The 13,064-nt window shown below is 40.1% G+C and overlaps 1 protein-coding gene across 1 annotated transcript in view; it reads left to right on the top strand.

Annotated features, from left to right (window-relative positions):
• The window catches only part of NCK2 (NCK adaptor protein 2), a 64,999-nt gene extending 59,043 nt beyond the window's left edge, over positions 1–5,956 (top strand). Inside the window, exon 4 of the mRNA XM_056861753.1 lies at positions 5,598–5,956. Coding sequence (XP_056717731.1) covers positions 5,598–5,792 — 195 coding nt within the window. The 3' untranslated portion in view covers positions 5,793–5,956. The remainder of the gene's footprint in view (positions 1–5,597) is intronic.
• Positions 5,957–13,064: the final 7,108 nt, after the last annotated feature.

The raw sequence follows: 13,064 nt of genomic DNA, 5'->3' as shown, positions 1-13,064 counted from the left end.
AAAGCGAATGTCACGATAAAGCAAGTCACATGAATTTTTTTGTTTCCTAGTGCATATAAAAGTTACGTTTACATTATACTATAGTCTGTTAAGTGTGTAGTCTATTATTAAGTGTAGTATATGATTAGATTATGTTTAAAATATGCACACATCTTAATTAAAAATACTTTATTGTTTAAAAAAATGCTAACCATCTGAGCCTTCAGCAAGCTTTAATAATTTTGCTGATGGAGGGTCTCGATGTTAATGGCTCCTGACTGTTAAAATGCAATGTTTGCGAAGCACAGTAAAATGAGGTATGCCTGTACTAAAATAGAGTGATTGGGTTTTGTTTTTTTTAATCATCTTATGGCAGGATAGCTGTATGCATTTTGGTTGTTTTTTTGACCAACATTTATTCAGTGAATTAAACTATGTCCAGCAGCACTCACTTCCCAGGCTTTCTCTGAGATTCATAGAGCAGGTGTATGAGCAAGAGAACTGATCGTTTCCCTTTAGCCTGTAGGAGGATGCATGGCCGTTTCAACAGCCCTTGGTGTCTCTTTGGGAGAGTGTTATGACCATTTCTGAGTTGTCCTATCTGCCCCTTCAGTTTTGTGTTGTTGTGCTTTGCATGTATTATTACAAATTTGGGAAGCAAAGCTGAATTAGTATCCCAAATATGGGGTGAAACTGAAAAAATAGTGACTTCTGATGTAAAGCAGTGCTGGTAAGGTGATAGCTGAGGTGAGATTTGAATCACTGTTTCCAGCTCACATCTCATGCACAATACCAGTTCTCAGTAAAAAACTTAATAGAAATGCTTCTTTGTTCCTTACATGTTCAACCTGATAAACAGCCCATTTTGTAGAACATCTTCCTACTCGTTTGGTGAAAGTTTTCATAAATGATGACCATAAATATAAAAGAAAGATGTAATATTTCTAAATTATTTATACAAAGTTTGAAGACATGTACCGCATGAATCAGAAGGCACACGGTGCTTTGAGACAAAGAATATCATACTCTTCAGGGATGTAGATTGGAATTGGAGCTGCTTGTTTTTCTATGGCTTATAATCGCTTGTGTTGAAAGGAGTTTATTACCAAGCGAGCCAGCATGGCATAATGGTTAAGAGTGGCGGACTCTCATTTAGAGAACTGGGTTCGATTCCCCACTTCTCTATGTTAAGCCTGCTGGGTGTCCTTGGGCCAGCCACAATTCTCTGAGAAATCTCTCACAATGGCAAACTACCTCCAAACGCCTTTTGCCTTGAAAACCCAGGGTTACCATAAGTCAGCTGTGGCTTGACCACACACACATCACCATCTTTGTACAAAAGTTAATGTGATCATTGTTAGTTGGAATTCAGCTTTTGTAAATGAGCGTCATAACTGAGTGGATAAAATTTGAGTGTGCCAGATCCAGTGTCTTGGGTATTTTATAACAGCACTAACCAGGAAATGAGTCCACCTATTTTGGGTAGTTCACCTCCTGCAGAGGGTGTGTGTGTGTGTGTGTAAAGTGCCGTCAAGTCGCAGCCGACTTATGGCGACCCCTTTTTGGGGTTTTCATGGCAAGAGACTAACAGAAGTGATTTGCCAGTGCCTTCCTCTGCACAGCAACCCTGGTATTCCTTGGTGGTCTCCCATCCAAATACTAACCAGGGCTGACCCTGCTTAGCTTCTGAGATCTGACGAGATCAGGCTAGCCTGGGCCATCCAGCTCAGGGCACAGAGGGTGTATATGTAGTTTAAAGTGCTGAGGAACATTCAGGTTTCAGCTGTGGCATATAATGCTTTGAACAAACATCAATAGGTTCACCAGTTGTGTTCCTTTGTGAACTGGAATCTGGCCATGCTCTGATTATATCCACACCTGATTATTGCCATGGATTCTATCTGGAGTTGTCATTGAAATGCTTTTTAGAAACCTCCATTTAGTGCAAACTGGATCAGAGAGGCTGTTTACTGATAACTTCATAAAACACATCTCATCTGAAAGAAATTGACTGGCGGCCAATTTGTTTCCAAGCACAGTTCAAAATGCTATGGCATACTGTTAAATCGGACTTGGGGTGCTTTAAGGGGTTTAAGGATTGGAAGTGTTTAACTGCTTTTTAGTTCATTGCCTTTAGAACCTTATGGTTAAATAATGACTTAATAGAATACCTTGTCTGCAAGATAAAACAGAAAGAGGAGAAACCATCTTGCTTGAGCACTAGAGAGCTCATAGATTGCTTGAGGGGAAGACCTTGAAGGGGAGAAGACTGCCATTTACAAATTGTGTCCTGTTCCATGATTCCTTGTGGGCTTGTATATATTAATACTTATTTAACTGAAAGGAAGACAAGAGGAATAGAGGATCATTGCAAATTCACATACAAACTGTGATTATGTCAGGTAGTAAAAAAACGTTTTGTGTATAATGGGGGAGGTATTTTCCTCTTGGGTAAATAAGGGTAGTCTCAACACTTTCCACCCAATTTGATTTCAGCTGAAACATTATAGTAATTAATAAAAGAGGAGTATTTGCTCAGTCCCAACCTACCTTTTTCTGCACAAGCATAACAAGATATTAATCCAAAGTTTATATAAGAAAATTCAGTGGCACATCTGCTGCTACTCAGGTCTAGATTTGAGTAGTCCATCATGGTGAATCCAGCCTTGAATTTTTTTAAAAAAATACTGGTTCCAGTTGTTTTGCTGTGAATCGTTTATTCTATTGCAGGGGTTCCCAACATGATGCCCACTGATGGCTTTTCTGGCACCCACCAAGTGTTTTTAGGAAGTGGGTAGGATGAGGTAGGGCCTTTGCCCAGCAAGGCTTCTGGATGACTATTGGAGATTTGATTGGCTGTGCAGCTTTTTTAAAATGTTGCTTAGGCAGCAGCTGCCACCACAGCACAAGGATCTACACAGTGTTACTGAAGTTAAGCTGTGGCAATCGTTTTGTGGCTGATTCCACCTCCTGTGGCAGCCATTTTGTTGCTGCTTCCACCATGCCCATGTTAGAATTCCAAATGTGCCTGCAGGCTCAAAAAAGTTGGGAGCCCTTGTTCTAGTGCAGTGGTTCCCAAACTTTTCGGGCCACCGCCCGCTTGGTTCCACAAACTCAACCCCAGCGTCCCCTACTCTATCCAACAATACAGTTGAAAGGGCCCACCTCTAGTGCCCCCTGCTGCCCCCGTGCCTCTTAGTGCCCCCCTAGGTAATTCCACCGCCCCCCCAGGGGATGGTACTGCCCACTTTGGGAACCACTGTTCTAGCGTATCTGTATTAGAAATGCTTCTGCCTCCACATGCACAGTTTGGTACCTGTTATTCATCTAGGTCCACATCTGACTCTTCAGACCCTTTAAAAAATGTCTGCTGAAACTACAATTTGTGGATGCAATCATGTGGACTGTTGTTGTTTTTTCTAGGTTGTTCTCACTTTGGGGAGTATTAAGACTTGAGTATTTATAATGGTTGGAAGTATAATCAAGAGGCATATTACCTTTTGAACATGGACAGCACTAGTACTGTGATCATAACATTTTATCCACGCCACATTCTGCAGTGTAGTAGTTTAAAGCAGAACATTTTAAATTTATTCATTTTATTGCACTACATTATCTTTACACGGGTTTTCTTAATATCGTGCACGATGTGGGTCTGCACTGACCCCTAACAAATAACGAGCATACACATGCCCTTAAAATGCCTGTGAGCACTATGTGAAAACTCCAGGGCTGAAGCATGGGAAAGATTGCGTGCAAAGCCATCCAACTGCAGCAGCTATGTCCAGTGGGAAAAGGGGCAGAAATGTCTGCCAAGAGCTGAAACAAAAAGTGGGGGGAAATAGAAGCAAAATATAAAAATAAACACTCTTGGAACAAACTAAAGGAGGACAGCAGGGAACAGTTTCACGCTGCCTTTTTATTTTCCACACAGTATATAGGAGGACTGTGTTTTGAAAGAGTGGATTTTATGCATACTCGGATTTGTAAAGGGGGGGACATGATTCAATCCTAGCAACTGAAGTATGACACTCCTCAGTTACAGGAGTTTGCAAAGCACTTTTCACTGAGCATTTCCCCCCCAATTTACAAAAAAATATTTAATTATTTACTTAAATTTGAGACTGCTTTCTCCCCATCAAGATCCTCGTGGTGTAGAGTGGTAAGCTGTAATAATGCAGTCAAAAGCTCTGCTTATGACCTGAGTACAGTCCTGATGAAAGTTGGTTTCAGGTAGCCGGCTCAAGGTTGACTCAGCCTTCCATCCTTCTGAGGTCGGTAAAATAAGTACCCAGCTTTCTGCAAGTAAAGGGAAGATGACTGGGGAAGGCAGTGGCAAACCACCCCATAAGCATAGTCTGCCTAGTAAATGTCAGGATGTGACATCACCCCATGGGTCAGTAGTGACCCGTTGCTTGCACAGGGGGAGTACTTTTACCTTTTTTCCCTACCTATTGGGCCCCATAGTTGCTTATATCTCCTCCATTTTTCTCCTCACAACAACCCTGGGAAGTAGGTTAGGATGAAGGAGAGGGATTGGCCCAAAGTTACCAAGTGAGCTTCCATAGCAGAGTGGGGATTTGAATCTGGTTCTTCCAGACCTCAGCCCAACACTCTAGCCACTACCCCACATTGGCTCTCAAGTGCTAAAATGTCAAAAATAAATCAGGTGACTGAAAACACAAACCCCTCAAGCAAAGTAAAGGACAAGCAAACTTTACATACCCTGACAGGTAAGTCATTTGATTCTGCAGATGTGTGTCTTGTAGCATGTTCTTAAAGAGTTAAATCGGGATCTACTAAAACCTTGGCATGTATTTGAAAGGTACTTCTTTGCTGCTACAAAGCAAGAAAGGCCCTCTTGTGGCCACTGCTTAAAACAGCATTGCTGGCATAATACTTCTGTTGCTCCTGCATGAGATCAGGCGCAGTGCACATCTTTATACAGTTTCAGTGTTCTGGTTTCCGTTCATAGTATGATTGTGTAGAGCCGCATATAGTGCCACGGCCAAGCTTTTGCTTAACGGTACATACCCATCACGGTGTAAGTAGTTTGCTGTTTTTTTATGTACCCGCGGCACTGAAGCAGTGAGGGGAGCCAGAAGCATAACTAATTTAACAAGGTACCCAAAAGGTTAAGGAACCAACATGAAATCATGGGCTAATATTGATACAAGTGATTTTGTGAATAATATATAGTAAATTTAATACAGACACAAAAATAAATATAAATGTGAACAACTTTTATGTATCCCTGTTCAAGCCTCTATGTATCTATGCTAAACATACCAAATAAACATTTTAAAAAAACACAAGCTAACTAATTTAACACTGTTACTGCACTAGGTATTCCCAACAATGCATCAAGAGTTTGGAAATGTTATAAAAAACATCCCTTTAAAAGGGTTTTTGGATGCCGCGGCTAAAAAATGGTTGGAAGACGTCTTCACAGCTAAGGGGGCCAAACAAAGTGCGAACAGTATTTTTTATAACATTTTCAAACTCTTAATACATCTCTGGGAATACCTAGTGCGGTAACAGCCTAACTCATAGCAGGCTTAAAATTGTATGTTTGTCTATTATTGCCTTTAAATGTCTTCTTTCCTTTCTGTTCACAGCCCAGTGACTTTTCAGTATCTCTAAAGGCATCAGGGAAGAACAAACATTTCAAAGTGCAGTTGGTGGACAGTGTCTATTGCATTGGGCAGCGTCGATTTAATACAATGGATGAGTTGGTGGAACACTACAAAAAAGCTCCCATCTTCACCAGTGAACATGGGGAAAAGTTATACCTTGTCAAAGCACTTCAGTGACATTGAAGATGGACTAGGCCTGTCGGGCCTCCTCTAACTTACAAGCCTTAGGTCCTACATTCACTTTTATAGAGCAGAGCAATCTACTGCGGTCTGAAACAGTCTTCAAAGAACAACCTCTTTCTCAAGTATTTGCTTGGTTGGTTATATTCTCGATTCCATTCCCCCGCCCCCACCCCCTTTCTTTCTGTTTGACTTTTGAAACTTCAGTTGTTTCACGTTCCCTCAGGTTGAAAATTTCACTTAAATGGATGTTGCAAAGCACTCAGTTTTCTTCCCCGGGTTCTAAACTCCCCTCCTCCATATACGTTTACATAGTTAGCTCGCATAAATGAGGGGTGTTCTCCATTCAAAGCAGTGTTAAATTGTTCGGATAGCTCACGCTGGCAGAATGCTAGCAGAACCCATCATGAAGAGACTTTGGGCACAGTTTGAATGCACTGAACCTGCAGCTAATTAAGTGAAATATAGTAGACATTAACAGTTGTGGCTGTGAGTTCTGTAGCTATTTTGCTTACCAAGTAGTATATTCCAGAAATTCCTAGTTTCTAGAAGCACTCTTTACACTCTTTTTCTCAACTATTACATTGCCTCCTTGACTCTTTGTGAAGAGTACACTAATTAAAGCATTTTGTAATAGTACTTCTTAAACTACTACGGTAAGATTGTGGTAAAAGAAAACTATCTAGCGTATTTTGACATGTAAATGCAACAGATGTTTCATTGAAAGTTGATTACTTAGAGAATCATTGAATTGTAATGGTTGAATGTTTTGGTAATCTCCAACCAAATGTGCCATCCACATAATGCTTTTCTCTTCTTGCCCTTCTGCTTGTTTGAATTAAACAATTATGTATTTAATTCTTAAAGTAATATGTATCTGTAGATGATTGACACTAATAAACATAACTAATTATAGGTGGGTGGGGCTTCCAACACATACATGCATTTGTATAATATATATATATGCATATATATATTTATATATATGCATTTCTGGAAAGAAAATTCAGGGTACAAAAACATGGGGCGATTGGTAATAAGACACACAGAATGTTATATGAAGAAAATGCATTTTCTCTTTCTTTACTTTTAACCTTCTTTATGGTTTTTAAATATAGTCTTGATGGCACATTCCTGAAAATCAAGAAAAGGACCTTGATGATCCCAGAATCTTGCATACCCAGTTTTTTGGATATTGTAATAAAAAAAAAAAGTATCATGTGAAGACGGAGTATTGAATTTATCCTTGGGTAATGACCATGGGTTCATATAGCATGATGAAATATGATAAATTCCCCCATGTGTGGAGGATAGAACCTAAGTGATGTTGGGAAAAAAGCTTGATATATGTTCGTGGTATTTTTCATTTTGTTTATGATAAATTGCAGTTTCATAATTTATTCATAGAATCTACAACATACCCTGTGGCTAGATGCCTTTTTTCACTTTTTGTTAAAATAGACATCATTGAGATCTAATGCTATACTAACTTTGTGGTTTAAGTAACCTTCCAAGTTGGTGCCTACTCTAAAGAGCCTATCACTGTAGTAGACATGGCAGTTAACTCATCTCAGCAAATGCCACTAGCAGCTGCGTCTATACTATACAATACAGTATACACTATACAGTATCATGGGAGCAAGATGCTACTACTCTTCTATTTCCTTTGCTGCGGTTCCATTCATTGTAGCAGCAGTCATTTGCCATCGGGCCGAGAGCACCTTATTTAAATCTGTTTAGATGACATTTGTTTGTTTTGAATCACACTCCTTGATCTAGAATTACTCTGCAGCAGAAGGGTTGCGGCCTACAGCCTTGTTTTTCTGGTGCTTATGCTTAAACCCAACTATGTGGACACAGTTTAGTTTATGTGCCATAACTGTAAATGTGTTCAGCCACCAACTGTTAGGAACAAAGAATTTTTGAAGCCAAATCAGGAAGTTGTCCTTCCATTCTGGTATCCTGCCTATCAGAAGCTGACAGCAGAACCCTCAAGAATTAGTTGGCGAGATTTTTTTTGTCCAATTTCTTTGCAACCCCAACAATTTAGCAGGTAGCTTAAAACCCACATGTATAAAAGCTTTAATTATAATGTGTTTGGCCATATGATTGTGGATGATTTCATCTATGAATGTCTAGTATATTTTTAATCATGTTAGGCCCATGGCCTTAGTATGGTGACAGATACTCAGGAGTAATCATTCATTTTTTTAAATCTCTTAATTTTAAATTATGTTGCTTTTAAAGTTTATTGTGACTTTTATTGTATATGTTCTGTGGCATAAACATTTGATGCATTTTGGAGGGACTGCTGTTACTTCTTCCCAAAACTGAACAGTCTCCTTAATATTTCCTGTTTTTCAGAACTGGGGTACAATCTACCAAAACATTTTCCTGCACTAGCACTATTGAAATTCATTTTAACAGTTCTTATGCATTAAACGTTCTCAAAACTTTGTCCAGCATTTTTTGGATTCCTTTTACAAGCTTGGAAATCCAATTTGACAAAGTTTGAAAAGGTTGCAATAATTTTTTTTTAAAATAAAGGAGCTTATATTCTCTATTGCTTTTTATCTAGATGCAATATAAAGTGGATTGCTTTTATTGTTAAAATATGTTGATTGAGCTCTTCACAGAGAGCAATTAGTAGCTCAATTTAACACACCTCAAAGACAAATAAAAATAGCTCAAATTATTCTTTCCAGTGGGTACCAGATTGCATTTGTGAACCCTGAATTCAGTCAAATCACACATTCAGCAGACTAGATTAAATACTCCTCCAGTTCCTGGTTTGGATTCTGCACTTCTGCTTGCACAAAGCATATTAGTCTGGTGCTGGCCACTTGCCACTGGTGTCATAACACTGCTGTTTCCATGCTGAGGATTGGGAGGAGAGCTCTCTTTGGGGTCTGTATACAGGAACGACAGCTCTTTGCCATCATTATTCAGGAACGGGATAGACTTCAGAGGCTGGCATGCTCTTGCGAGAGGGGCCACCGTGACTGCATTAAGTTAACCTATCTTCAGCAGCTGCCACTTTAGTAGCAGCCATTCGGACTTCTGATCTTGTCTCTGAAGATGGAGCAGGATCCATACAGGATCAATTAGATAGAAAGACAAGGTTCTTAACCAGAAAGGCACATGAGGCTTCCTCCCTGGCTATTTAGGCTAACGCCACCACTTCCGTATTTGCTAAGGCTTCTATTGTGTGGATGGGAAAATTCATTCAGTTATTATCAGCAGATAATAGGATTTCAGAAGGACCAAACAGAGTTCTAAAGGCTGCCACCTTCACAGCAGATGCATCCTTTGATGGAGTGACTTCTCAGCTGAGGGCCTGGCCAGCAGAATTTACATCCAAAACATTACTTATGGCTTACCCCTTTCAGGGGGGCTGTTTATTCGGAGCTAGATTAGATAGAGACAAAGGATAAGAAAAAAGCTCTAGACATGGAAGGAAGAGGTTACTCCTTTCCCTCTTGTTCTTACCAAATGCTCCCGTGTTTCAGATCTAATCAGAGAAGGAGATCCTGGTTTAGTGGGAAGGGCTCTCTCACTCCTCAGCCTAAATGTCAAAAAGAAATAGAATGACATTCTCTAGACCTACATAGAGCGATCAGAATATATATCAGAAGATCAGCAAATTTTAGGTGTAACACTCCTATTCCAGAGGGCATCACAGCGCACTCGATCCTTAGTTATCTACCTTAGTTAAGCTTTACAAGATCAACGCTTATGATTCGACCAAAGCAGCCTTTGGGCGCAGAGTGCTACCACACGTAGTGGATGACAGCTAAGTTCCCACCCAGAATCAGTAGCTCTTGAACATCCCACAGCTTCAAGATGCCCTTCCCTCAGAGTGAGAATGGAACCTTGACTACTTACCATGAGAGTTCCTTCTACAGTTATTGACTTGCCTCTTATCCATACCCCTTTCTCTTCACATGTTATCACAGTTATGGTTATGTTTTTATTATATCTGTTCCTGTCATTAGTTAGCTCGGCAAACATGAAACTGAAGCCAGCAGGGCGATTCCAAGGAGACAGGAAGTGAAACGTTTGGTCCTGCCTCCCTGGGTGAGCAATGGGAATCACCCGCAGCTTTAAATGTGTAAAATTCAGTCCTTCTCACTTGATCACCTTACATGCATAACATTGTCCATTCCATTAATGCCAATAATGTAGAACTGCCTGCAGTCCCTTGGTAGGGCAGGATATTTTTCTTCCATCCCACTTCTTCACTGGCCATCAGTTTATGTTTGTTTCTCTTTCCTCTAAACGTTTTAGCTTTCCTGCTTCTTAGAAAACAATGAGTTTGCTTGCATGTATAACTTTCTTATGTAAAAGAAAAACAATCCACCACAAACCACAGAAAGAAGGAGCCTTCTTCAGGGATCCCTGGTCTCACCATGGATAAGTCTTAAAATTGGTTTTCAGTACCAGAGTTGAAGAACTGAGCGAGCAGATACACCTTATCTAATGTGCTCCATATGTAAAATGAAGGCGTTAGCCCCAGATTAAAAAAAAAACACTGTGTCCACAACATAATGCACAGGGAACAGTGTCTTTTCCTTCAACAATCTTCACCTTAGCGAGTCAATTTTTTTCCAAGTTTGTATCTTTAACTGGTTGTGTTAAGAAGCTGAAACCATGAATAAAGTGAATTCCTGCATTCTTTTGAAACTGGCCGACCAATTTCCAGAAGGTGGCCCGTTTTTGTTTTTAATGGATGAAAAGTGAACCTGACGAAGAAAGCAGGCATTGTACTGTGTAATAAATAGCTGGAAAGCATCACCATAAAATGGCATATGTATAATTTATAGGGATTATTGTAATTATAGTGTGTTATAAATGTATTCAAAAACAACTCAGTAATTGCCATACATAAAATGGTTGGCTATATTAAAAAAAACAAAAAAAACCCAAAAGGGATGAGAGTAACTGAAAGCGTTACAAAAATTACGCTTACTTCCCAGAAGCAATGACTGACAAGGATCCATTAGAAACTAACTGGAACATTTGAAGGTTCTGACTCAGCTGTTTAACACTGCTTTAACCTAAAACAAATTTTACCAGACAAGGACACACACAAGGCATTTATTTGGCATAGTGGAAGGTAAATATTTCTGCACTGTTGTAAACGTGAGTAAGGACGCCATGGAAATGCTTCCAGTGCTTCATGGAACATTCTGGCGTGCTTGAAACCAACACTAAGAATGTGTGTAATTAGCAGTGCTTATAAAACATGACACCCTGACCTGGATGGCCCAGGCTAGCCATATCTCATCAGATCTCAGAAGCTAAGCAGGGTCAGCCGTGGTTAGTAATTGGATGGGAGACCACCAAGGAAGTCCAGGGTGGTTGTGCAGAGACAGGCAATGGTATACCACCTCTGTTAGTCTCATGCCTTGAAAACCCTACAAGGTTGCCATAAGTCGGCTGCAACTTGACAGCACTTTACACACACACACACACACACACACACACACACACACACACACACACACAAAGCATGCTACGCAGCCAATTTACAAATCTAAAAACTTGCAGTGGCATTTCATAGTTGTAAGCTCCGCCCTATTTTGAAGGCAATACTCTGTTGTAAACTTGCTGGAATAAATTAGTATTGTCCAAATGCTTGGTTCCTTACTTTGTAAAGAACCACAAAACTAAAAAGTTGGGTGCTAATTCATGGTTGTTCCTTTTTCCCTATCTAATGTTTATTTGAGTCTTTCCACATTGTCACATTCTTTTTTAAAACTCTGGTAGTTAAGTTCAGATGCTTTTGATACTTGTCAATTCAACTGGGGGGAAAAGGTAAGTCTTGTGTTGGGAGGGGTGCTAAAACGTGTAATGGGAGACTCCAGAGTTTAACAAGAATATGAGGGCTATAAAAAGGGTCCTGTCCTTTCAATCATGGACCCCCAGGCACAGGAAAGTAGTGGGAGTTAAGTACCAGGAGGAAAAGGTCTCTCCCTCTCCTTCTAATATTTCAACGCACTGTATATAAGGCAGGAGTAGCAGTGTTCTCCATTTTTCTCCTGCCATCTGCTGACAATGTAAGCCACTGACCCACTGGGGAGAAATGTGGAGTATAAATTCACCCCCAAAATAGCATACATAAAATCCTATCAGATACAGTTTATTTGCCAACTCCACCCCTGGTGATCTGTTGATGTCCTTTTTTATTGTGTAGAAAACACAAACCTTTCGCTGCATTGTTTAATATTGTCAGGCTGAGTTAAGTATCTAAAGACAGGCCAAGAAAAGCAACCAGGTAAAGCACTATACGAAAACAGTCTGATAAATCACATAGCAACATCTGAATGGGCCATTAGCATTGTGCTGAGTTCTGTGCTTTCTTCACATGAAGCTCTGTTGTCCTCTTTGAAGAAATACGGACTCGGATTCCTGTCGTGTCAGTCTGATTGTTTCTGTCATAGTGCATGTGGAACTTCTGATTTTGAGATTATATGAACTCAGTGGAACTTGAATCTCACGCATTTGTATGCGTAAATGGTAATGCTGCCCTTGAAACAAAGTTAAGGGTGACACGTTGCAAGGTCTGAAGTGGTCCATCCAATGATAAATCGAATACTGCTCAGGAATTTTCATTAATACCAAGATTTCTGTGTTTCTGTATTGACGATAGAACAGGTAACAAGCATAGCAATTTGGGAATGGGGAGAGGCGTAAGAAGAAAATAGCCAAGGACTCATTCATGTCACTTGTCAGTATCAGTTATCAAATAAATTACTATAGTTTCAGCCCCCAGGCCAGATGGGATGTTTGCAAACATCGAAGATGATACTTGAAGATGACCTTCCTGAAATGTCCATTGAGAAAACATTTGTTCTAATTAGCGTATTAGCAATACTACTGTTGCTAGTGCTTCCTGTTGCACAGCAGTGGAATGTGAACACAACCATGATTAACTCATTATAAATGTTCTGCCTATACTGCATAGGGCCAAAGCCATAATTATTGGCAAGTTGAATCCTGAATTAAGAGTACTTGCAGCCTTGCTTCCACTTTGTATATGGCCAACTTGGCTCTTGTAGAGTTGTTCATTGTCAGAGAAGCCAATAAGAACATAAGAAATGCCATGCTGGATCAGACCAAGGCCTGTCAAGTCCAGCAGTCTGTTCACTCAGTGGCCAACCAGGGGCCTCTAGGAAGCCCACAAACAAGACGACTGCAGCAGCGTTATCCTGCCTGTTTTCCAAAGCACCTAATATAATGGGCATGCTCCTCTGTTCCTGGGGAGAA

The sequence above is a fragment of the Euleptes europaea genome, chromosome 16 (genome assembly GCF_029931775.1).
Source record: "Euleptes europaea isolate rEulEur1 chromosome 16, rEulEur1.hap1, whole genome shotgun sequence".
Classification (NCBI taxonomy): Eukaryota; Metazoa; Chordata; class Lepidosauria; order Squamata; family Sphaerodactylidae; genus Euleptes; species Euleptes europaea.
Note: the sequence above shows the minus strand (reverse complement) of the source record. Positions and strands in the feature narration are given on the sequence as shown.